We start from the raw sequence: 25,693 nt of genomic DNA, 5'->3' as shown, positions 1-25,693 counted from the left end.
GGGGAGTGTAATGGACTGATGATCCACATCTACGTGCCTGTGGCAGGGTTTCAGATAAAAAGTGGATAGGTATGAGGGAAGATGAATTTCAGTGCCACTGGGGAAAGTGGGTTGTGGAAGTGAAGGGTACTATGGGATTGGTATCACAGGCAGGAAAGTGCAGCAGAGAACAGAATCAGATGGGCACTACATTCCCACCATTGAGAACACCTTCAAAAGGCAATGCCTCAAAAAGAAGACATAAATCATGAAGGACTCTCACCATCCAGCACATGCCCTCTTCTCATTACTACCATCAGGGAGGAGGTACAGGAGCCTGAAGGCCCCTCTTCTCATTACTACCATCAAGGAGGAGGTACAGGAGCCTGAAGGCCCCTCTTCTCATTACTACCATCAGGGAGGAGATACAGGAGCCTGAAGGCCCCTCTTCTCATTACTACCATCAAGGAGGAGGTACAGGAGCCTGAAGACCCCTCTTCTCATTACTACCCTCAGGGAGGAGGTACAGGAGCCTGAAGACCCACATTCAATGTTTGAAGAACAGCTTCTTCCCCTCTGTCCATAAGACATTGGAACAAAATTAGGCCCTTTGGCCTACTAAGACTTATGGTCTTCTGAGAAGAGGAGAAGAAGCTATTCCTAAAATGTTGAGCATGTTTCTTCGAGCTCCTTTCCTGAAGGAAGTCATCGGATTTCTAAACAGTCCATTAACCCATAACATCAAGTCACTATTTTGCTCTCTTTTTGCATGATTTATCTCTTTAACATTTCATATTTTAACTTATAGTCATTTGATAGCACTGCATTGTTCCCACAAACCAAAAGATTTCACAGCATATACCGGTGATAGTAAACTTGATCCTGATTCACTAATCCTATGGAATCTTTGAGGAGGCTTGAGGATCCACAGAGAGCTAGAACTGACTCAACGGGCCAAATAACTTACTGTGCTATAATGGTTCCAACTTCCTGCAATGCAGACTGAAAAGACACGGTCAAAGTCTTTACTGTATTATCAAAGTACGTATACGTACAATATGTCATCGTATACTACCTTGTGATTCATGTTCTTGTAGGTATTTACGGGAAAAATACAATAGAATTTATTAGATCTATATATAGTGGCACTTCCTGGTGGCCAAACATTTTAATTCCCATTCCCATTCTTGTTCCAACATGGCCTCCTCGTGTGCCAAGATGAGGCCACCCTCAGGATGAAGGAGCAAACCCTTATCTGGGTAGCCTCCAACCTGATGGCATGAATGTCGATTTCTCCTTCTGGTTAAAAAAAATTCCCCCTTCCCTCTTCCTCTATTCCCCACTCTGACTTCTTCCCTCTTTTCACCTGCCTATTACTTCCTTCCCCTGTGTCCCCTCCTCCTTCAGTATCTCCTGTGGTCCAATCTCCTCTCCTATTAGCCCCTTACATTTCCCACCCACTTGGCTTCACCTATAATCCTCTAGCTATCCTCCTTCCCCAACCCCATCTTTTTATTCTGGCATCTTTTCCCCTTTCCTTTTCAGTCCTGAAGAAAGGTCTTGGCCCGAAATACCAACTGTTTATTTATCTTCATAGATTCTGCCTGACCTGCTGATTACCTCCAGCACTTTGGTGTGTGTTGCTTTATATATAAAAAGGACTGACAAACAACCAATGTGCCAAAGAAGACAAATTGTGCAAGTAAGTAAATAAATAATACTGAGAACATGAGTTGTAGAGTCCTTGAAAGTGAGTCTGTAGGTTGTGGAAACAGTTCAGAGTTGAGGTGAGTGACGTTATTCACACTGCTTCAGGAGCCTGATGGTTGAAGGGTGATAACTGTTCTTGAACCTGGTGTGTGGGACCTAAGGCTTCTGTACCTCCTACCCGGTGGTAGTAGTGAGAAGACAACATGGCCTGGATGGTGGGGGTCCTTGATGCTACTGCCTTGTTGCAGCACTCTTTGTAGATGTGCTCAATGTGGGGAAAGCTTTGCTTGTGATGGACTGGACTGTAGAAACATGCTGTATCTACACACAGGTCTGAGACGACTGTATCCACATACAGTCCTTTCTGGTCACTGGTGCCCAGATCTCGTTGGGTCGACTGCTGGAGCTCACTAACTCAAAGTAACTTCTGTTTTTCATCAGTAAAAACAATATCTTTTTGGAACAGAAGTGTTTCTATTAGTCTCCTCTATACTACATACGCACACACACAATATCTCATTAACATTGTGAAATCATCGCTCAGCTCTTCTTGATCAATTAAGCATTTTAATAACCATACGACACCTCATCAAACCAAGATCATCCACTTTCTTTCAGAGACTTCTTGTTGTGCTATGAGGGAATAACAGGTGGCAATAATATTTTTAATAAATGATGTTGTTATTTGCTGATTTAATTATTTTTATCTTTGACATATCACTTAATTAATTCTGATTTTAATAAGCTTTACCCTCAAGTACTTCACGAAATTAACAGGATTCCTGTTGGTCAGACATATCAGAGGGCTACCCTTGCTCCCATACACGAGGGGTTACCCTGCTCTGGGCGACACACATACAGTTACCCTGGTTACCACACACACACAGGGTTCTATGCCTCCACCAAGCAGACACACATACAGTGGCACGAGAAAGTTTGTGAACCCTGTAGAATTTTCTCTATTTCTACATAAATATGACCTAAAATGTGGTCAGATCTTCACGTAAACTGTAAAACTAGATAAAAAGAACCTAGTTAAATAAATAACACAAAAAAATTACTTGTTCATTGATTATTGAGAAAAACGATCTAATATGTTCCATGTGCCAAGATGAGGCTTATGTTCCATCTGGGTAGCCTCCAACCTGATGGCATTTCTCCATCTGATAAATAAATTACTCCCTCCCCCACTTCCTCTATTCCCCACTCTAACTTTTAACTCCTCTCACCTGCCTATCACCTCCCTTTGGGTCCCCTGCTCCTTCCCTTTCTCCTGTGGTCCACTCTTCTCTCCTATCAGATTCCTTCTTCTCCAGCTCTTGACCTTTCCCACCCACCTGGCTTCACCTATCACCTTCCAGCTATCGTCCTTCCTCTCCGTCCACCTTTTCATTATGGCATCTTCCCCCTTCCTTTCCAGTCCTGATGAAGGGTCTCAGCCCATTTACTCTTTCCCACAGATGCTGTCTGACCTGCTGAGCTCCTCCAGCATTCTGTGTGTTGCTATAGATCTCCAGCATCTGAGACTTTTTTGTGTTAATGAAATGGTTAACACTTTATTCTCTGGAGTGCATGGGAAGGTGGTGAGATTTGATAGAGGTATACAAAACTATGAGTGGTACAGTATAAATAGAGAGAATGCAAGCAGGCTTTCCCTGTTGGGTTGGGTGAGACCAGAGCTAGAGGTCAGAGGTTTAGGGTGAAAGGAGAAATATTTAGTGGAACCTGAGGGGAAATTTCTTCACTCAGATGGTGGAGAGAGTGTAGAACGGGCTGCTGGTAGAAGTGGTAGATGCAGATTCAAATGTAATATTTGAGAAGACTGGTTAAGTACATGGATGAGAGGGGTAGGGAGGGCTATGGTCCAGGTGCAGATGGATGGGAGTCAGCAGAAGACCATGCCTTTGTGGGATAGAAGGGCTGAAGGGCTGTTTCTCTGCTGCAGAACTCTGTGACACATGAAGGACACCCCTCCAGCATACACACAGGGTCACCCCCCCCCCACACACACACACACACACAGGGTCACACCCCTCACACACACAAACACACACACACACACACACACACACACACACACACACGGTCACACCCCTCACTCACACACACACACACACAGGGTCACACCCCTCCAGCATACACACAGGGTCACACCTCACACACACACACACACACACACACACACACACACACACACACACACACACGGTCACACCCTTCCCACACACACTAACTCAAAGTTCAAAGTAAATTTTATTCTCAAAGTACATATAGGTTACTATATAGAACCCTGAGATTCATTTTCTTGTGGGCCTGTTCAACAAATCTATAGAGTAGTAACTATAACAGGATCAATGAAAGACCAGCCAACTTGGGTGTTTGCCCAATGTGCAAATGACAACAAACTGTGCAAATACAAAAAAAGTAAACAAACATGCAATAAATACGGAGAACAGGAAATGAAGAGTCCTTGAAAGTAAGCCCGTAGATTGTGGGAACAATTCAGTGATGGGGCAAGCGAAGCTGACTGAAATAATCCCCTTTGCTTCAAGTGCCTGATGGTTTGTTCCTGAACCTGGTGGCCTGATTCCTGAGAGTCCTGATGGCAGCATGAGAAGACAGCATGTCTTGGGTGGTGGGATCCTGATGATGGATGCATCAGGTAGACTCATCCTTCCTCTTCGTGTGTACCCTTACATCCCCCACTGGTTTAGGTGCAGCACATTAATAATCTCACGTCTAGTAGATCTACTCGTATTTGCATTCTGCAGAGGAAGGGCATTTTCACTTTCTTTGTGGAGAGGATGTTTCCTATGGTGGGAGTGTCTAAGTCGAGAGGACATAGAGAGGAGTCTTTTTGGAATGGAGATGAGGAAGAATTTCTTTAGCCAGAGAGTGGTGAATCCGTGGAATTCTTCATCACAGACAGCTGTGGAGGCCATGACTTTATGTATATTAAGGCAGAGGTTGATAGATTCTTGATTAGTCAGCGCATGAAGGGATACAGGGAATAGGCAGGAGATTGGGGCTGGGAGGAAAATTGGATCAGCCATGATGAAATGGCAGAGCAGATTAAATGGGCCAAATGGCCTAATTCTGCTCCTATACCTTATGGTCTTTGACAATGATTGGAACTATTTAAGGACCCATTGGGAGGAAGGTATTTTTCCATGACTAGAAAATCATGAACGTTTAAACCAGTTCCCTAGTGATACGCATGATGTTTCAAGATCCGTGAGGTAATGTTGCAGCTCTATAAAACTCTAGCTGGACTACATTTGGAACATTCAATTCTGGTCGCCTCATTGTGGGAAGGATGTGGAAGCTTTAGAGAGGGTGCAGAGGAGATTTACCAGAATGCTACCTGGACTAGAGAGCATGTCTCTGAGGACAGGTTGAGCGAGTTAGAGTTAGAGCTTTTCTCTTTGGTGAAGGAGGATGAGATGAGACTTGATAGAGGTGTACAATATGATGAGGCATGGATAGAGTGGACAGCCAGAGACATTTTCCCTACGGCGGAAATGGCTACTACAGGGGTTATAATTTTAAGGTGATTGGGGGAAAGTATAAGGGGGATTTCAGAGAAAGGTTTTTTACACAGAGAGTGGTGGGTGCTTGGGACGTGCTGCCAGGAGTGGTGGCAGAGGCAGGTACATTCATCATCATCATTATGTGCTGTGTCATATGATGTGGGCAATCATGGTCTTCCATCTTGATCTCAGTCTGTGAAGAAGACCCCCTTCACATTGTTGCTCTTATTCTTTTCTCCCTATACTGGAAGAGAGTATAACGCTGATGAATCCTAATGGTCAATCTTCACAGAAAGCAACATTTCACATGCTTGCTTGTGGTGGACACAGGGAGCTTACAACCTCTCTCAGTGTGGCCGCACTAAGTTCCCTGCGTGGCCATCACTTCACGTGGGAGGAGGGTTCGGTGTGAAGGTGAATGCGGGGCTGAAAAGTGGAAAGGAAAGCGAAGAGGGCAACAATGTTCAGGACCCCAACGCCCTACATCAGGCACCCTGAAAGAAACAAATACTTGGCATGAAACCTGAACTGTACGGGATGGGTTGATAAACCGGAAACCACCAGCTGATTTGCATTGACTTATGGTAATTATTATATTTGCATAAAATGTTATTTTGTTGTACCTAAGAATGACAGGCAACACCAGGGAAACTGCATTGTTCAGCAAAAAAAAATGTGTGCCGTTCAGGTCACCTACCTACAGGAAAGACATCAAAAAGCTTGTAAGAGGGAAGGGAAAAAAATGTATGTTGCTGGGACTTGAGTTACAGAGAAGAGTTGAAAAGGATAGGACCAGGGTTTCCCACCTGGGATCCACAAACCCCCTTCTTAGTGGTATTGGTACATGGTGTAAAAAGAATGGGAACCGCTGGGTTAGGACATTTTCCCTAGAGCACGGGAGCATGAGGAAAGATTTGATAGTACTGTGCAAAAGTCTTCAGCTGGTATATATAGCAAGGGTGCCTTACACTTCTGCACAGTACTGAAGTAATGTTATGTACTGCACTGCATTACACACATTTACAAGGATGTTGCTGCTGGAGGATCTGAGTTGTAAGTAAAGATTGAATAGGTTTGGATTTTGTTCCTTGGAATGTAGAAGACTGACAGGAGTTTTGATAGAGGTATATAAAATTATGAGGAGTATTGATAGGGTAAATGCATGCAGGCTTTTTCCACTGAGGTTTGGTGGGACCACAACCAGAGGTCATGAGTTAATAGAGAATGGTGAAAAGTTTATGGGGAGCATGAGGGGAAACTTCTTCGCTCAGAGGGTTCTGAGAGTGTGGAACGAGCTGCTAGCACAGGGTGGTGCACGTGAGCTCAATTTCAACATTTAAGTGAAGTTTGGATAGGTATGTGGATGGTAGGGGTACGGAGGGCTATGGTCCCGAAGCAGGCAGTTTGAAAGGTTTCAGCATGGACTAGATGGGCTGAAGGGCCTATTTCTGTGCTGCAGTTTTCTATGACGCTATGACTGTACTGCTGCTGCAAAAAAAAACAAACTTAATGACATATGCAAATGATGATAAACCTGATTCTGATATGGGTGTCTATTGTGGACTGAAGTGTTGGAAGGGAGAGGGGAATCATGGTTGGGAAAAAGGGAAGGGAGAGGGGAGGGAGTGGGAAGCATCAGAGAGACATTCTGTAATGATCAATAAACCTGATCTGACTCCTTATCCCGAGAACTGCTTCCAGCTTCAGAAAAGTTGCTTTGTCAGTCTTGGCTTTATAGCCATTCTCTTTTCAGTACTACCATTCGGCAGGAAGTACAGGACCACTAGATCCCACACCACCAGGCTCAGGAGTGATTATGACCCTACAAACGAGGCAGCACGGTAGTGTAACGGCTTAGTGTTTACACTATTACAGCGCCATCGACCTGGGTTCAATACCATCACTGTTTGTAAGGAGTTTGTGCATTCTCTTCATGCCTTTGGGTTCTCCAGTCTCCTCTCACGTTCCAAAGACATAAGACCGTAAGACGTAGGAGTAGAATTTGGCCCTTTGAGTCTGCTCCGCATCCAATCATGGCTGATCCTTTTTTCCCCTCCTCAGCCTCACTCCCTGTAATCTTTGATGCGATGTCCAACCAAGAACGTATCAAGCCCTGCCTTAAATACACCCAAACAACCTAGCCTCCATAGATGCCTGTGGCAATAAATTCCACAAATTCACCACCCTCTGGCTAAAGAAATTTCTCTGCATCTCTATTTTAAATGGACATCCCTCAATCCTGAGGCTGCACCCTCTTGTCCTAGACTGCCCTACCATGGGAAACATCCTTTCCACATCTACCATGTCTTACGGGTTAGCAGGTTAATTGGTCACATAGGTGTAATTGAGTGGTGCAGGCTCATTAGGCTGGAGGGGCTTGTTACCATGCTGTATCGCCAAATAAAATAACCATCAGACCCCTGAACCAGCATGGATAACTCACTCACCTCAACACTGAACTGAACCTACAGACTCACCTTTCACCCTAACACATGAACTCTAGTTGTGGTCTTACCTAGCCTCTATTAAATCTCCCATACAACGTGATGAGGGTTACAAATGCAAGTAGGATTTTTCCACTGAGCTAGGGTGAGACTAGAGGTCATGGGTTAAGGATGAAAGGTGAAAAGTTTAAGGGAAACATGAGGGGGAACTTCTTCACTCAGAGGGTGGTGAGAGTGTGGAACGGGCTGCTGGTGCAAGTGGTGGATGCAGTTTTGTTTAAGAGAAGTTTGGATAGGAACATGGATGGAAGGGGTATAGAGGCTATGGTCCGGGTGTGGGTCGATGGGACTGGGCAGATTAATGGTTTGGCACAGACTAGATGGGCTGAAGGGCTTGTTTCTGCACTGTAGTGTTCTATGCCTTTATAACTTTCAAGGATTCTCCAACTCTTGTTCTTAGTTTTATATACGTACATATATAAAGCTATGTGTGCACATTGCACACACACAGAGAGTACTGTGCAAAAGCCTTCGGCACATGTAAAAAAACTGTGTAAACCAAAGATACTTCAAAAAACTGAAATGAAAAGTCATAGTCATAGTCATACAAAAGCTTCTAAATATCAAAAAAAACTATAAAGAACGGTAAATCAAATCAATATTTTGTGTGAACACACTTTGCCTTTAAAACTGTGTCAATTTCTTAGGTACACTGTTGTGCAGTTTTATCAGAAAATCAGCTGGTAGGTTGTTCCAAGCATCTTGGAGAACTTGCCACAATTCTTCTGCAGATTTTGGCTGTCTCGCTTGCTTCTGTCTCTCCAGGTAATCCCAGAGAGCCTCGATGAGGTTGAGATCAAGGCTCTGTGGAGGCCATACCATCAGAAACCAGGTTAAAAATCTAGGGTGCCTAAGACTTTGCCACAGTACTGTACACACACACACACACACAATTTGTTTTCTTTTGCACATTGATTGTTTGTCAATCTTTATTTATATAGTTTTTCAGTGAATTATATTGTATTTCTTTATTTTCCTGTAAATGCCAGCAAGAAAATAAATCTCAAGGTAGTAATAGTGACATATACATACTTTGATAATAAATTTCCTTTGACTTTGACATTTCCAATTCCAGGAAATATATCACTGTTCCATCATCACCACATGGTGCTTTCCCAACGGCACTTGAGAGGGGAGCTCCTTCAGTCGAAGTACTGCAGTGGTCTGTGGTACACACTCATTCTTCCTTTCCCAAAGGCATTTAGCAGTGGACAATGAAAACTGACTTTGAAGGTGAAGCCCTCCTGCTTCAAATCGGTGAACAAAGTAAACACATTGATGCTAATCGGAGAGACAAGAGTGAACACCAGGACTGGAAATCAGAGCAACCACACAAAAATCACTGGAGGATCTCAGCAGGTCAGGCAGCATCTATGGAGAGGAATAACGAGTCGACGTTTTGGGTTGAGACCCTTCATCATGAATCTCATGGAGATAAGTTGGGGGCGGGGTGGGGGTTAAACTTTATTCAGTGTTCTTTGCCACCTCTGTCATTTCCACTAGCCCACTGCAAAATCTGCCACATCTTTAATAGTTAATATCGGCTCAATGAGCCTGTGGCAATTACACCCGAGTGAGCAATTAACAGTGACATAGTGCTTAGCACAACGCTTTACAGTACCAGTGATCCAGGTTCAATTCCCACCACTGCCTGTAAGGAGTTTGTACGTTCTCCCCGTGACCGCATGGGTTTCCTCAGGGAGCTCCAGTTTCCTCCCACATTCCAAAGAGGTATCGGTTGGTAGGTTAATTGGTCATTGTAAATTGCCCCGTGAATAGGCTATGATTAAATCAGGAGATTACTGGGCGGCGCATCTCGAAGGGTCAGGAGGGCCTATTCCTTGCTGTATCTCAATAAATCAAATAAGAACCTGCTTGGAATGTGGGGTGAAACTGGAGCACCCAGAAGAAACCCTTGCAGTCACAGGGAGAACATACAAGCTCCTGACGACAGTGATGGGAATTGAATCCAGGTCTCAGGCGCTATAATTGTGTTATGCTCACCATTATACTATGGTGTCAGCCTGTTTGGGACATAACTTCCAGATAATAGGTCGAAAATTCAAAACGGGGATTGGGAGAAATTTCCCTCATAAAGCTTTGGGATTCACAATCCTATTGCGGAGGTCGTTTCAAGGAATGAATTCATGGCTGGGATAGACATTTTGTTGTAAAGGGGGAACTAAGGGTTTAGGGGAACAGGCAGGAAGTGAAACTGAAACCAAGACCAGACAGGGCCTGATAATAGAGAACAATGCAGCAGTCTCAAGTGGGTGTATGGCTCGCTCCTGCTAGCATTCCTGATGTTAATGGGGCCTTCCCAACAAGTTCTGAACAATGCTCTTGCCACTGTTCTCAACTTCTTCCAATGATAAAGCTCAGGTCACTTTAGTTTTTCTACAGTCCTCTCACTGACCCTTCAGCCCATCTAGACAATGCCAAACTGTTATTCTGCCCTGTCCCATCGACCCGCACCTGGACCACACTCCTCTGTACTCTTCCTATCCATGTACCTATTGAAACTTCTCTTAAACATTGAAATCAAACTCGTATGCACCACTTGCACTGGCAGCTCGTTCCACACTCTCACCACCCTCTGAGTCAATAAGTTTTTCCTCATGTTCCCCTTAAACTTTTCACCTTTCACCCTTAATCCATGACCTCTACTTCTAGTCTCACCCAACATCAGTGGAATAAGCCTGTTTGCATTTACCCTAACTATAATTTTGTATACGTCTAACAAATCTACCCTCTATCTTCTACATTCTTGGAATAAAGGTCCAACCTATTCAATCTTTCCTTGTAATTCAGGTCCTCAAGTCCTGGCAACATCCTTGTAAATTTTATCTGTTCTCTTTCAATCTTATTTTTATCTTTCCTGTATGTAGGTGACCAAAACCGTACACAATACTCCAAACTGGGCCTCACCTATGCCTTATACAACTTCAACATAACATCTCATCCTCTGTAATCAATACGTTGATTTATGAGGGGCAATGTGCCAAAAGCTCTCTTTAAAATCCTACCAACTTGTGAGGCCACTTCCATGGAATTATGGACCTGTATTCCCAGATCCCTTTACTCGGTATTATAAACTGCTCAATAAAAATAACACCCAGCTCGTGACCAGGAGGATGGAGAGATGGTGAGACGTCACCCAGCGAAGAACTGCAGCAGCAACTGCACTTATTTAGAATTGGGAATGGGAGGCTGTTCATCTATTGAGTCAAACTCCATCAATCCTATTTCTTTATAGATTATTTTCAAGCATCAAGTCAAAATCAATACACTTTAGAGCAGAGGTTCCCAACTTTTTTTATGCCATGGACAATGAAAGAAGGGGTCTGTGGACCCCAGATTGGGAACCCCTGCTTTAAAGGCACTGAATAATTTTTAAAAAGTCTAACACCTCATCTTCACATAGTAGGCTTTCAGACTTAATTTATTTAGAGATGCAGACAGGCCCTTAACATGCCCGCTTTGCCCAATTATACTCATGTGACGAATTGATCTACTAACCCCTGCATCTTTGGAACGCAAGAGGAAACCAGAGCACTTGGAGGAAACCCACATCGTCATGGGGAGAATATACAAACTCCTTGCAGATAGCAGCAGGAATTGAACCTGGGTCGCTGACGCTGTGATAGCATTAAGCTAACCGCTATGCTTATGAAGTTTCAGTAACTGCCTTTCCCTGTCCGTGTCAGGACTGGCCACTTCTTCTGGACATCAATCCATCTAGGATTTGCTCAGCACCTCCCTCTTCATGAACGCACCCTGACCTACTGGACAAGTCCCACAGGCAGCAGCACAAGCACACACAGAGGAACAAAAACACATACGGTTTAGGAAGCTAAGATCAAACAAAGCCCTTGAGGATTAAAAAGAAACCAGAAAAGAACTCAAGAAGGGAATTAAGAGAGTGAGGAAGTACAATTAAAAGCCTTTGAAATGTAAGATTGAGGAGAATTCAAAGCCTCAGAATTCGAAGTCCGAGGTAGTCCCCTCTGACTACCCACTAAAACATCTGCCTCATCTCTGTCAATTCCAGTCTCACTCACTGCAGCTACTTCCTTTGTCTCCTTTATCTCACCTGCCATCTTCTCTGCAATTTAAATCCGTCTTTCTAAATTTCTTTTCTCCAGTTCTGACAAAGGATCTCTGACTGTTAACCAGGGTCACACACACCAGTCCTCATAGAAGGTTCAGAATTGGAGAGAGTGAGCAATTCCTGGATGCTAATATCTCTGAGGACCTAACCTGGTCTCAATATATTGATGCAGCTATAAAGAAGGCAAGACGGCGGTAATATTTCATTTGGACTTTGAAACAATTTGGTGTGTCAGCTAAAATACGAGCACATTTCCACAGATGTATCATGGAGAGCACTCTAACTGGCTGCATTAGTGTCCGGTGTGGGGGGGAGGGGGGCTACTGCACAGGATCGAAGTAAGCTGCAGAGAGTTGCAAAATTAGTCAGCTCCATCATGGGCACTAGCCTCTGTAGCATCCAAGACATCTTCAAGGAGGCGTGCCTCAAAAAGGCAGCATCCATCATTAAGGACCCCATCACCCAGGACATGCCCTCTTCTTATTGCTACCATCAGGGAGGAGATACAGAAGCCTGAAGGCACACACTCAATGCTTTAGGAACAACTTCTTCCCCTCCACTGTCTGATTTCTGAACACTTCATTATTCCTCTTTTGCACTATCTTTGCAACCTATAGCAATTTTTATGTCTTGCACTGTACTGCTGCCACAAAACAAATCCCATGGCATGTGTCGCCGTTAATAAACCTGGATGTGATCCCGAGAAAGCAGTTGGGATGCTGGCCTTCATCAGTGGGGGCAAAGAGTGTTAAAGCAGGGAGGTAATGGTGGGGTACAACTTAAGTGAAATAAATTTATTATCGAAGTACATATATGTCACCACATATAACCCTGAGATTCATTTTCTTGTGGGCATATTCAACAAATTTATAGTATAATAACTGTAACAGAATCAATGAAAGACCGCACCAACATGAGAGTTCAATCAGAATGCAGAAGACAACAAACTGTGCAAATACAAAAAGAAAGAATTAATAAATAATAAATAAACAAACAATAAATATTGAGAACATGGGATGAAGAGTCCTTGAAAGTGAGTTCATTGGTTGTGGGAACACTTCAACGATGGGGCAAGTGAAGCTGAGTGAGGTGATTCCCTTTGTTCAAGAGCCTGATTGTTGAGGGGCAGTAACTGTTCCTAAATCTGCTGTGCCAGTCTCAAAGCTCTTGTACCTTCTTCCTGATGACACCAGATAGAAGAGAGCATGTCCTGGGTGGTTGGGTCCCTGATAATGGATGCCACTTTCCTGCGACGGTGTTTCATGTAAATGTGGTCAATGGTGGGGAGGGTTTTACCCATGATGAACTGGGCTGTATCACTACTTTTTGTAGAATTTTCCATTCAAGGGCATCGGTGTTTCCATACCAGGCTGTGATGCAGCCAGTCAATATACTCTCCACCACACATCTATAGAAGTTTGTTGAAGTTTTAGGTGTCGTGCCGAATCACCAAAAACTCCCAAGCAGAGGCACTGCTATGCTTTCTTTGCAATTGCACTTACGTGCTGGGACCAGGACAGACCCTTTGAAATAAGAGCACAGAGGAATGTAAGCTGCTGACCCTTTCCACTTCTGATCCTCTGATGAGAACTGGCTCATGGACCTCTGGTCTATAATCAAAACTTTCAAAAACACGAGTTAGTCCACAGCGTATGGAGGAAGGGATCACTGTGGAGGGGGGTGCAGAGAAGGCTCACCAGGCGTTGCCAGGGAAGGAGGGTATCAGTCACGAGCAGGGACCGGACAAGCTGGAATTGTTTTCCTTGGGTAGAGTGAGTGAGAGGTGAAATCTGATGGAGATGTATGAAGTGGTGAGAACTAGATATGGTAAATTGTAAGAAAATTGTTCCCATGGGAAAGGTGTGTAAGACCAGACAGACATAAGGTGAAGGGTAAGACATCTTTCTCCTCCTACCCTAGAGGGGCTGCTGTTTGGAACACACTGCCTGTAGGGATGGTGGAGGTAAAGATTCTCACAAAATGTAAAACAGAATCTGGAGGAGAAATTGAATGGACAAGACATAAAGGAACCCAGATCAAAAGTTGGTAAATGCAATTTGCACAGATGGGTACTTGATAGTTGGCATAGTCAAGCAGAGTAGAGGGTGCGGTTTCTGTGTCGATGGATTACAAGCTGCCATTCCAAATATTAGTCCAGTGAACCACCTTTATCGTGGTTTGGAGGCTTGCGTGCCTCAATGACCTAGAGAGCTATGTCAGCAGGAGTCAGGGCTTTATGCTTTGGCTCTTGCAGGGTCACCCATGCCAAACAGGTCAAAGGGTAGAGGCCAGACTATGAGTGGTCCACCAGTCCTCCAGGTTCAGGGGTTCAGCTCAGGGCTAACAACCCTGACTAGTAAAGCAAAATTGTTATGGAAGCAGCAATGAAGAATGCTTCTAAATCTGTGTGCGACAGTATAAGATGGCCAAGGACAGAGATGGAGGGCTTTCATTGCTGCCCTAAAAGCCAGCAGTGTAACGGGCAGTAAGAAGTATCACCCTGTACTCAACATTCTTTCTTATATGAGGAGACTAATACTGTATGTAACACTCAGAGTACAGTGATAGAAAACCCTGAGGTGGATGGTCATAGTCGTTTTCCCAGGGTTGGGGAGTCTATAACTAGAGGCCACTTCACCTTACTCAAAGTGCTGGAGGAACTCAGCAGGTCAGGCAGCATCAATAGAAATGAATAGTCATTGATTCTGACTGAGACCCTTCATCAGGACTGGGAAGGAAGGGGGAAGATGCCAGAATAAAGAGGTTGGGATAGGAGAAGGAGGATAGCTGGAAGGTGATAGGTGAAGCCAGGTGGGTGGGAAAGGTAAAGTGCTGCAGAAGGAGGAATCTGATAGGGGAGGAGAGTGGAACAGAGGAGAAAGGGAAGGAGGAAGGGACCCAAGGGAAGGTGATAGGCAGGTGAAAAGAGGTAAAAGGCCAGAGTGGGGAATAGAAGAAGAGAACAGGAGGGGAAAAAAAAGGCAGTGGGGCTTGACCAGCAGGTCAGCATGTATTAATGAAGGGGGAAAATCTGAGCCAAGGCCCTGTATACCTGAAGGAAAGCATGGTCACTTTTGCACCTAATTTCTCTCACAATATGTCTGAGAGGCAAGATACCACAAATGTTGGAATATGGGGATAAAATCAAATGGCCAGAGGAACTCAGAGGGTCAGACAGGATCTGTGGAGGAAAATGGACAGTCAATGTTTCAGGTCGAGTCCTTGTGTCACGACTGGGAATGTAAAGGGCAGAAAGAGGGTATAAAGATGTGGGGGAGGAATGAGTCAGGAGCAAACAGATGATAGGTGGGGAGTGGGTGATGGGCTGATAGAATTGGGAGGGTGAGGTAATAGGTGGAGACAGCAGTGGGCTGGAGATGAAGGGAACTGATGACAGAGGAAGGTGCTGCAGGGAGGGTCAGTGGGTATATGGGAATGGCGAGGGGGGGAAGAGAAGACAGGCACTCAGTCAGAGGAGTTTTTGAGTGATGGGCAGGTGAAATCAAGGATAATCTACAACCAAACGGCATGAATATTGTATTCCTCAAACAACATGGATATTGTATTCTGTAATGACATGGAAACTGTATTCCGTAATGACATGAATATTATATTCCCCAAACTGTATGGATATCGTATTCCCCAAACAGGATCAATATTGTATTCCCTGAATAGAATTGATATCGTACTCCCCAAATGTAATGTAGTTTGTATTCCCCAAATGAAATGGATATTGTAGTCCCCAAATGGGATGGATATTGTATTCCCCAAATGGGATGGCTATCGTATTCCCCAAATGGGATGGATATCGTATTCCCCAAATGGGATGGCTACCGTATTCCCCAAATGGGATGGATGTTGTATTCCCCAAATGGGATGGATGTTGTATTCCCCAAATGGGATGGATGTTGTATTCCCCAAATGGGATGGATATTGTACTCCCCAAAAGTAATGGATATTGTATTCCCCAAATGGGATGGATATCGTAACCTCTAAATGACAAGGACATTGTATTCATCAAACCGGATTGCTAATGTATTCCCAAATGGGATGGATATTGTATAACACAAACAGGATTGATATTTTATTGCATTCTCCAAACGAGATGGATATTGCGTCCCCCATACGGGATAGATATTGTATTCTGTAAGTGTCATGGATGTGTATTCCACATATGGAATGTACCGTATATAGTATTCCTCAAATGGCATGGATATTGTATTCCCTAAACAGAATTGATAGGATATGAAATGGTAGGATATCAACTACTCCTCAAATGGAATGTAGTTTCTATTCCCCAAATTAAATGGATATTGTATTCCCCAAATTACATGGATATTGTATTCCCCAAAATACATGGATATTGTATTCCCCAAATGGAATGAATATTGTATTCCCCAAATTAAATGGATATTGTATTCCCCAAATTACATGGGTATTGTATTCCCCAAATGACATGGATATTGTATTCCCCAAATGGAATGGATATTGTATTCCCCAAATGGAATGGATATTGTACTCCCCAAATGGATGGATATTGTACTTCCCAAATGACATGGATATTGTATTCCCCAAATAGAATGGATATTGTATTCCCCAAACGGGATCAATATTTTATTGCCCAGTTTCATGTAAACAATAGCCTCTTTGTTCCCTTCTCTCCTGATCTACTTCTGTCTCTCCCTCTTTCACACGCAAACATCTTTCTATATTAAGACCAATCCTCGCCCCGTTACCCATTGTTTTTTCCTCTCCCACCCAAATTTCTACCAGTCCCCTACCTCCACAAGTCAGAATCAGAATCTGGTTTATTACCACAGACATGTCATAAAATTTGTCATTTTGCAGCAGCAGTACATAGCAATATATAAAAAATTATAATAGTTTTTATATACAAAATATTTTTTAAAAATAGATAAATAAGCGAAGCAAACTGCTGAGGTGGTGTTCATGGGTTCATGCCTGACTAGCTGAGTTTCTCCAGCAGTTGTGATAATGTTCTGTCAAATTTATGGTGATCACAATCACACTGTGTTATGCACCAGTTCATCCACCATTCTCAGATATTGCTCACTATTCAGAGAAGCAAATAAACACTGTGGCAAAAGAGCCCAATACTTGATCTCTGCTCCATTCCTGTCCCCCCTCCGCTCAAGCTGAAGTCTTTCACTCTGCAGATCAAGACCGGTTCAAGAGATGAGCAGCAATGAGGTGGATGGCCTGATGTGTCCCCTGAAGAAGCATGTCTTCTAGATTTAGACTCTGCTACCCTGGTGAAAAGACCATCCATCTTCACTCTCGCCTTAGTTTTTAAATACATTGCACTCAACGTCAGTAAGACTAAACAACTGATTTCGGTTTTCAGAGAGGGTAAGACGAGGGAACACACAACAGTTCTCATAGTGTGAGCAGAAGTGGAAAGAGTGAGCAGTTTCAAGTTCCAGGGTGTCACTATCCCTGAGGACCTATCCTTGGCCCAACATGTCGATGGAGCTACAAAGAAGGTATGACAGTGGCTATATTCCACTCGGAGTTTGAGGAGGTTTGGTATGTCACCAAAGACACTTGCAAATTTCTACAGTTGTACCGTGGAGAGCATTCTAACTGGCTGTATTAACAGCTGGTATGGGGCGGGGGACTGAAGTAAACTGTGGAGAGTTGTAAACCGAGTTAGCTCCATCATGGACACTAACCTCCCCAGCATCTAGGTCATCTTCAAGGAGCGATGCCTCAAAAAGTCAGCATCCCATCATTAAGGGCCCCTTTCATCCAGGACATGCCTTCTTCTCATTGCTATCATCAGGGAGAAGGTACAGAAGCCTGAAAGCACACACTCAACGATTCAGGAACAGCTTCTTCCCCTCTGCCATCCAATTTTTTAAATGAACATTGAACCCATGAACACCACCTAACTACTTTTCTCTTTTAGCCCTCTTACTTAATTTAGCTTTTAAAATAAACATATGCTTCTTACTATAATCTTCCATTTTATTAGAGTATTGCATTGTACTGCTGTCCCTTAACAACAAATAACACACCATATGCCAGTGATATTAAACCTGATTGTGATAGTGTCTCAACCTCACCTTTTCCAACAAAAATTACTCCAGTCTAGTCCTGATGACCCAAAACATGAACAACTTCCCACCCCATGTTCTGCCTGACCTGCTTTGAGCATGTGCGTATGCCTGTGAGTGTGTGCTTTGCTCCAGATTTCTCACTTCTCAAGACTCCAAACTAGATTTGCTCCATAATTCTAATTCACCAGCCCTAGCAACTTCCTCTCAGTTCTCTCTGTATTCTCTCTCTCTCTCTCTCTGCCCTGACATCTCCCCCATGTGTCACTTTCTTCTGTCTGTTTAATTTTATTTTCCAGAACTGTGGGTCGAGCAGATTTTCATGGGTTCGATTACAGGTATACAAATGCTTTGATCCAACATGGAATTTCAGTTCAAAAGTAAAACTGTTGAAAGATGATGATGACTTATTAAACCTGTTAAACTGGTAATGGTCATCTGAATATCTAAAGGGTCCCCTCCTCCGTTCCTTTTTTCCCTTTCTCCTGTGGTCCACTCTCCTCTCCTAAGAGATTCCTTTGTCTCCAGCCCTTGACCTGTCCCATCTACCTGCCTTCACCTATCACCTTTTAGCTAGTCTCCTTTCCCTTCCCCAACCTTTTTGTTCTGGCATCTTCCCCCTCCCATAGAAGCTGCCCGGCCTGCTGAGTGCCTCCAGCTTTTTGTTTGTGTTGCTTTGGATTTCCAGCATCTGCAGACTTTGTTATGTTCATTCAGAGCCAATAGAAGGCATAGTCTTCAACACCCAGGAGATAAAACAGTCCAGCACAGTACGACCCCTTTAACCTACAATGTATATGAACCTACTCAACAATTAATCTAACTATTCCCTCCTACACAGCACATAACCCTCCATTTTTCTTACAACCATGTTCCTATCTCAAAGTCTCTTAAATGTCCCTGTTGTATATACTTCTAACACCATCCCCAGCAGTGCATTCTACTATCTACCATTCTCTGTGTAAAAAAATTACTTCAGATATCTCCTCTGAACTTTCCTCCACTCAGCTTGAACTGATGTCCTTTGGCATTGGCCATTGCTACCCTGGGAAAATAGTGCTGGCTGCCCACTCTCCCTATGCCTCTCATAATTTTATAAACCTCTCATCCTCTGTCACTCTGAAGGGAAAAGCCTGAGCTTGCTCAACCTTTCCTCATTGGACAAAATAGATATGGTAATAAATAATTGAAAAAAAAGGTTGGTTAGTTCTCCGTTGGGATGTGGTGGTGATAGCTGCTCAAACTGACAAATTTCTTTGACATAGAGCTCTGTAAGCATGTTCCTCTTAACCCATCAGAGGATTCACACGTTAACCAGAAAGTAAAACAGTTTTTAAACATTTTGAATATTTTACATTGAATGATAAATGTTAGGCCATAATACATCACATCGTCATAGAGCACTACAGCACAGAAATAGGCCTTTCAGCCCACCTACTTCATGCTGAACTGCTATTCAGCTATTGTCCCACACCAGGACCATACCCCTCCCATCCATGTACTTATACAAACTTCTCTTGAACATTGCAATGGAACCCACATCCACCCCCTCCGCTGACAGCTCATTCCACCCTCTCACCACCCACTGAGTGAAAAAGTTCCCCCTCAAGTTCCCTTAAATATTTCACCTTTCACCCTTAACCCATGACCCCTAGTTGTAGTCCCGCCCAACCTCAGTGGAAAAGCCTGCTTGCATTTGCCCTATCTATACCCCTCATAGTTTTGATACCTCTATCAAATTTCTCCTCATTCTCTGATATTCCAGGAATAAAGCCATTAAAACTATAAGACATAGGAGCAGAATGAAGCCATTCGGCCCATCGGGTCTGCTTTGCCATTCCATCATGGCTGATTTATTATCCCTCTCAACCCCATTCTCCTGCATTCACTCCATAACCTTTGGCACCCTTACCAATCAAGGACCTACCAGACTCCACTTTGAGTATACCCAATGGCTTGGCCTCCACGGTCATCTGTGGCAATGAATTCCACAGACTCACCACCCTCTGGCTAAAGAAATTCCTCCTCTAAAGGGATGTCCTTGTATTCTGACTCTGTGCCCTCTGGTCCTAGACTCCTCCAATGTAGGAGACTCAGCACACTCACTCTACCCCTCTAAGGAGTTCTGTCTGTTTTGATAAGCTCACTCCTCATTCTCTTCAATGGTGGTGTACAGGCCCAGTCCTAACCAACGGAGGGTCCTCAAGTCCCAGCAAGAATCCTTGTAAATTCTCTCTGTACATACATTCCCATCATGCACAAAGGGGTGACACCAAGGAACAAACGTTGCAGTTCATCATGAGAATATCTCAGTTACCACAAACCCCAACTGGAGGAGATGAATTAAGAGCAGAGCCTTACCTAATTGCACCAAATTCCTTGCAACGTCACTGTGAAGCACTTCCCGCATACAGCTCGTCTTGATTTTGGTCCATCAATAAGCCCATCGGTGTCGGTCTACGATTCCCCTGCTTGTCAGTGTAGCTACTGTCCACATGTATAGAAGAATCACTTGACGCTGGCGAGGTGTTGGCTGTGGTCATTGTCGCACTGGCATAGGGGGAACCACCGTAATCCATGGCCAGCTTCTGTGCTTGTTGCTCAATTTGTGCTGCTGTGTTTAGGGGGATTATTTGGGGTCTGGAACTTGATATATTATTTCTGCGCTGTATCCCAAACAAAGACAGTTCAGCTTCCTTTTTATTCTCATCCAGTGAGGCGTAAGGACCAGAATTCTGCAAATACCTAGCGTTTGTTTCCAGAACAGCGGCGTTGTCGGCGTCAAACTGGAGTTGTGGAGCCAGCAGATCTCGGCTGGCGGCTGCGGCGCTCTGGGAAATGTCCGCGCTGTTTTCTAAAGCGTCGTAAAAAGCTCGATGTTTCTTTCCTTCAGTTGACTCCAGACTGCCTGCATATCCAGGAGCCTGCAGTGGGAACAGCTCTCGGTTATTGGGCAGGATTCGTTCATGATCCTGGCTGATCGAGTGCTGCAGCGTCTGCACAGGGAGCTGGTCAGCATCCACGGCAGGCTGCTTCAGGTCTGAATACATGGAAACAGTCTCTTGAATATCACCACCAGCAAACCTTGTTGGAAAAGTTTCATCAGACATTGGCCGACTGCAACTGGGAGAGTATAAACTGCAATATTCCTTCTGGTCGCTTTTTGGAACTTGGAAATTCTGGACACTTGAGAGAGTTGAGGGCAGAGAGTTATCGCCACCATATCCATAGTCTAAACCACAGTCTGGACTCTCAGAGAATGCAGGGCTTGCCCCTGGAATTTTCTGCAATAGCTTTGATTTGCGGAGAGGCTGCTCCTTCTTATTTGAAGCAGATGGGCTTCTGATGTTCCTCATCTGTCTCGGAGCTGAGGTCTTCCTAGGAAGGAAAGGTGGGGACGCTGGGAAGAGTGAGTGAGGAGGGCTGGAGATATCAACCCGCTTCCGCCTTCCGTACAGGGCTCTCGAATCACTAGGGAAAGGTACATGATGGTTCCACAGGCGCTTGGAACCCACCTTTGGTCCAGCCCTCTCAATGGGAATTGTCTCATCCCAGTCCATCATCAACTTCTCCAGGCTCGAGAGGCTGGACTTCTCCTCACTTGCTACGTTGCCGCAAATATTCCCACCTCCTTCGGAATTCCCAAAAGCCGTGTTAAAGTGAGACGACGATTCCGTGAGCGTCTCTGGGAACGACCTTAGCTTGGCTTTCTGGGGTGTGTAGTTCGAGATATCCAAAATGTCCTTTGCCTCATTCAAACTGTTATAATCTAACACTGGAGCGTAATGGTGGTTAAAGTGTGCCATGTTGCCGTCACAGAGATTAAAGCCAGACTTGCCACTCATCTGAAGTCCTCTAAAGAACGTCATCCTGCTATCAGTCGACAACTGGGGCGAATTAAAGTATTTCTGAGAGGGGAGATCCATCGAGCAGGCTGCGTCGGACTGACTCTCAGAGGTTAAGGGGGCTTGTAAGGACATTGGACTGCGGGGGTCTGGTCTGAAAGAATTAAACGGAGAAGCCGTATTAAAGTGTGACTTCGAGCCAACGCCATGTTGATTGTATGCATCAGCAGAGGTGGGTTGAGAAGAAGTGTTATTGCTTGCGTCGTAGCCGAACGTGCAATCTCTGGTGCCTAGAAAGTCGAGGCCAGAAAGTTCTCTGGGTTGTTGTAGTGCATCCGAATTACCGAAACTTTGGGCTTTCACTTTGTAATTACTGTAATGTCCATAGTTATCCGGAGTCTGCTGACATGAGAGGCCAGTGTTCCTGGTGAGGGCAGCTTGAGAAGTGCCTCTTTGGAAAGTTTCTGACTCAGAGGAATGGTAGGAGGAGCCATAGTCCACACTGTCAGAGTTATCTGCGAGCATCTGCGGGTATGTCTGCCCCGTTTGGTTCGTGTGCTGCTGGGCGCCAGTGCAATTGGGGGAGTTGGTTTTCTCGAAGCCTTCTTGGAAATGCGTTAAGTGCCTCGATGGCGGCGTCGAACTACTGACCCCGTAGCCTCCTGTTATATTACACGATTCTTGCCCGGCCTGCGAAAACGACAAGTCCATCAAGTCTGAGGAGTCGTCCGAATCGAGGAGAGAGCGGAAGTAACCGGCGATGCAACCGGGGCTTTGTTGGGCGACGCTGCTTTGGTTAGAAGAGAGACGACCCATTAAGTAGCCATTCCTGGACAAGGACCTCGAATCCCAAATGGCATTGGGAAATGATTGCGTTGACATTCCCGGGTAGGACGGGTAGAGCCCATTCCTGATTTGTTTGGAAGGGTAACCTTGACTTGTGGCCCAACAATTCTCATTCTGTCTCGCCCATTCAGAATTCTCAGCATTGACGTTCTGGAACATACTGTGTTCTGGGAATGGAACTGCACGTTTGTATGGTTTTCGCCTTTGCACTGGTTTCTCTTTCATTTCAGTACCCCATTTGCATTTCCTTGCGTACAGCTTGGTTTCGCCCAGGAAGATCCGCTTTCTCTTTCCAATGCCTTCAAAGAAATCGCTGAAGGTAGAAGAGGATTCTGCAAACTGCCCAAGTTGCCGGCCCCGCGAGATACCCGCCTTGCCGCCCCTCCTCCGCGTCCCTGCCAACGTCCGGTAGAACTGCGACATGTCTTGGTGAATGGATGCCGATCTCTGAAAGGATCCAGGGTCACTGGGAGACCAACATCTGGGCGGTGAGCATCTGCCCAAGATCAAACTCTGTTTGGTCAAGAAGGCCAACTTGGACAAAACATCTACGTAGTCTGTGGTGCTGTCGTTCGACCCAGCAATGTAGGTAGGCTGCGGCGGAGAAAGCTTGTGATGCCTGGGCTTTCTTTTCACGTGATTGGTAGGTTCAGTGCTGCCTTCGGGTAGCACCTTCCGAGGTCTACCTCGTTTCCTTTTAATGACGACAGGCACATCCCCGGCAGGAAGCATCGTCATCTTGTTTCTCCTACCCTTCTTCACTGTTGGTATCGTGGCCACATTTTGTTCTGGCATCGTAATGTACTGCATCTTGACTCCTGAACTCAAATTGTTGTGTGTTAGAAGCTTTTGGCACAGTTTTGTTTTTCTCTCGGCTTGTATCAGGTATTTCTGAATATTAATCTTTGTTATTTTAACTAACATTTTACGACTTCCTTTGTACTTATATTTTGGATTTTTATTGAAAATTGTCCTTTTTAGCGGCAACTGAGAGGCAGCTCCATAGTCTTGGCAAACTACTGTTGATGCTGAAGGGATAGACGCACTCTTGCAGTACTTTTCAAACTCAAGCTGCTCCAGGCTGGTCTCTCGATTGTACTGGACCATCGTCTTTTTCCTCAGAGCGTACTTTTTACATGTCGTCTCGGCCAAAAGGAGCCCCGCGTTTAACTCGTTCTCGCTCTGGTTGTGTTTGAGAATACCAGCTTTGGAGCCTTCGCAGTTGACGTGGTGCCTATGCTCCGGCACGCTGTACAACGAGGACATGTTGCCGAAGAAGCTGTTGTTGTTGGGAACCACAGATGAAATCAGCGCTTCGATTTTGGAGCCTGTATTGGCGGAGTCAAACTTGCCAAATTCAACATGCCTGCGTTCACAATGGTCTGTGCCCTCCTTCCTTTGTGACCTATCCATTGCTTGTCCTCTGTTTGCCGTCTGAGAGTTAGATGTTACATGTGGGCTCTCCGCTGGGCTTCTAACACTGCTAGCAAGCACAACTGAAGAAAAGAAACTATACTGTAATCTTGGCTTTTCATTCTTTGTTACTTTGCTTCCATTAGTTTGTGAGGTGTTGGAGTCAACCTTAAGTGCATCACAACTCAGTTTGAGGCCATTATTCTGCATGTCATTAGACAAGAGATTTAAGTCTTTCATGATATCTCTTAAGGTTACTACAGGGTACATATTATTTTTGCCATATTTGCTTTTCAGCAATGCCACTATGCTGTTAATCTTTCTTTTCCCAGTTCCCAATGAAGCATTTGGAAAACTTCTATGGAGTGTTTCCTTTGCAACTTCACTTTGTTCTGCTTTATCAGTGCTGGTTTGGTCTGACCTTATGTCTGACTTGTTAAAACAGCTTTCTGTTTTCCTAGTCTCACAAATACCAACTGAATCCATTTGAATCACAGTATCTGGTTGATTATAAGTGTGTGCATTTGAACACTGACCATCTTTTACCTCTAGAGACCCACTGGGTGAAGGAACACCTTCAGTTTCTTCTGAGCCATTACAAGGTTCCTTAGAAGCGGACATTGTTATTAAGGCTGGGGTGTGTGTTCTCCTTTAGTACTCTTTGAATGTTAATGTTAGCGGCATTGGAAAAGGTGTTGGGTTGTGAACTTCTACAGTTTATGGAAGCACCTATGGTTAAAACAAATTTAAAAAAAAATAAAAACCACGCTGGTTTATTTTAAACTGCCTACACATGAACCTGCTATTTATACACAGAAGACTATGAAATGTGGTAGATTATAGTGGTATATATACATGTAATCGGAGAAGGAGAAAATATTTAGTCAGATTAGCCAAGATAAGAGCACATAGCTACATTTTAAACTAAACCATTCAGTTGTTCTACTCAATTTAAGGTTCAAATCTTGGAATTAATTAATTTATTAGTGTTAGGAGAAGTATAATAAGTTTGATCCAATGCTTTAGTTGCTATATCAAACTAACCCCCGGTGTTAATTTGATGTGATTGAGATTTATATGAAAACTTTAATTTAGTAGAACAATTTTAAATAACGTATGAAGATTATCTACTTCAGGCATAGTAATGCTTCCTCTCCAAATGATTGTCTCCACTTCATACCAAGGGTTCTGCCAATAGGGATGTTTTTAAGTTTTGCCTTTTTTGGAACAAATTAATATTCTCATTAAAGGGCTATAACTTACTCCAGTAATGCAGCGTATAACATGAACATATTTACCCAAATATTTTAGGGAGTTAGCCAACCAGAGGTTTTAAGACATTTACAATGTAGGTCAATCGTTAAGGAGACTATTATTCAAAGAAACATTACAATGCCTGTTCCCTTCATTTCAAGTCTCTTTTACAAACAATGGTTAACTAAAGGATTCCTGTCGAAGGAGGTTAGAGCTTCTGAGGTTCATCAGGAGCATGATTACATCTAGTCAAATATTGGGAATGGGAGGCACAGCTTTGAAATCTTCTGTGCAGAGTGATAATAGAAGCTGAGAAAAATTCATTCAGCTGGGTGTGCCACAGCACAGTTCTAAAAACCACCCAACCTTCTGCACAGCGTGCTCAGAGTCCTCACTTATACTCCTGGATGCCCACAGCTGCGTG

General features: G+C 44.2%; 1 protein-coding gene across 12 annotated transcripts in view; it reads right to left on the bottom strand.

The window, feature by feature from the left end:
• The window catches only part of ahdc1 (AT hook, DNA binding motif, containing 1), a 302,888-nt gene that overhangs the window by 6,034 nt on the left and 271,161 nt on the right, over window positions 1-25,693 (bottom strand). For 8 of the 12 annotated variants that reach the window (XM_072246562.1, XM_072246560.1, XM_072246564.1 and 5 more), the window contains one exon: window positions 20,273-24,744. In XM_072246562.1, coding sequence (XP_072102663.1) covers window positions 20,299-24,636 — 4,338 coding nt within the window. In that variant the 5' untranslated portion in view covers window positions 24,637-24,744 and the 3' untranslated portion in view covers window positions 20,273-20,298. The remainder of the gene's footprint in view (window positions 1-20,272; window positions 24,745-25,693) is intronic. The other 4 variants (XM_072246569.1, XM_072246567.1, XM_072246568.1 and 1 more) reach the window with 1 other exon arrangement.

This window comes from Mobula birostris, chromosome 29 (genome assembly GCF_030028105.1).
Source record: "Mobula birostris isolate sMobBir1 chromosome 29, sMobBir1.hap1, whole genome shotgun sequence".
In the NCBI taxonomy this organism is placed as follows: domain Eukaryota; kingdom Metazoa; phylum Chordata; class Chondrichthyes; order Myliobatiformes; family Myliobatidae; genus Mobula; species Mobula birostris.
The sequence above is the reverse complement of the archived record's forward strand: the minus strand, read 5'-3'. Positions and strand labels throughout refer to the sequence as shown.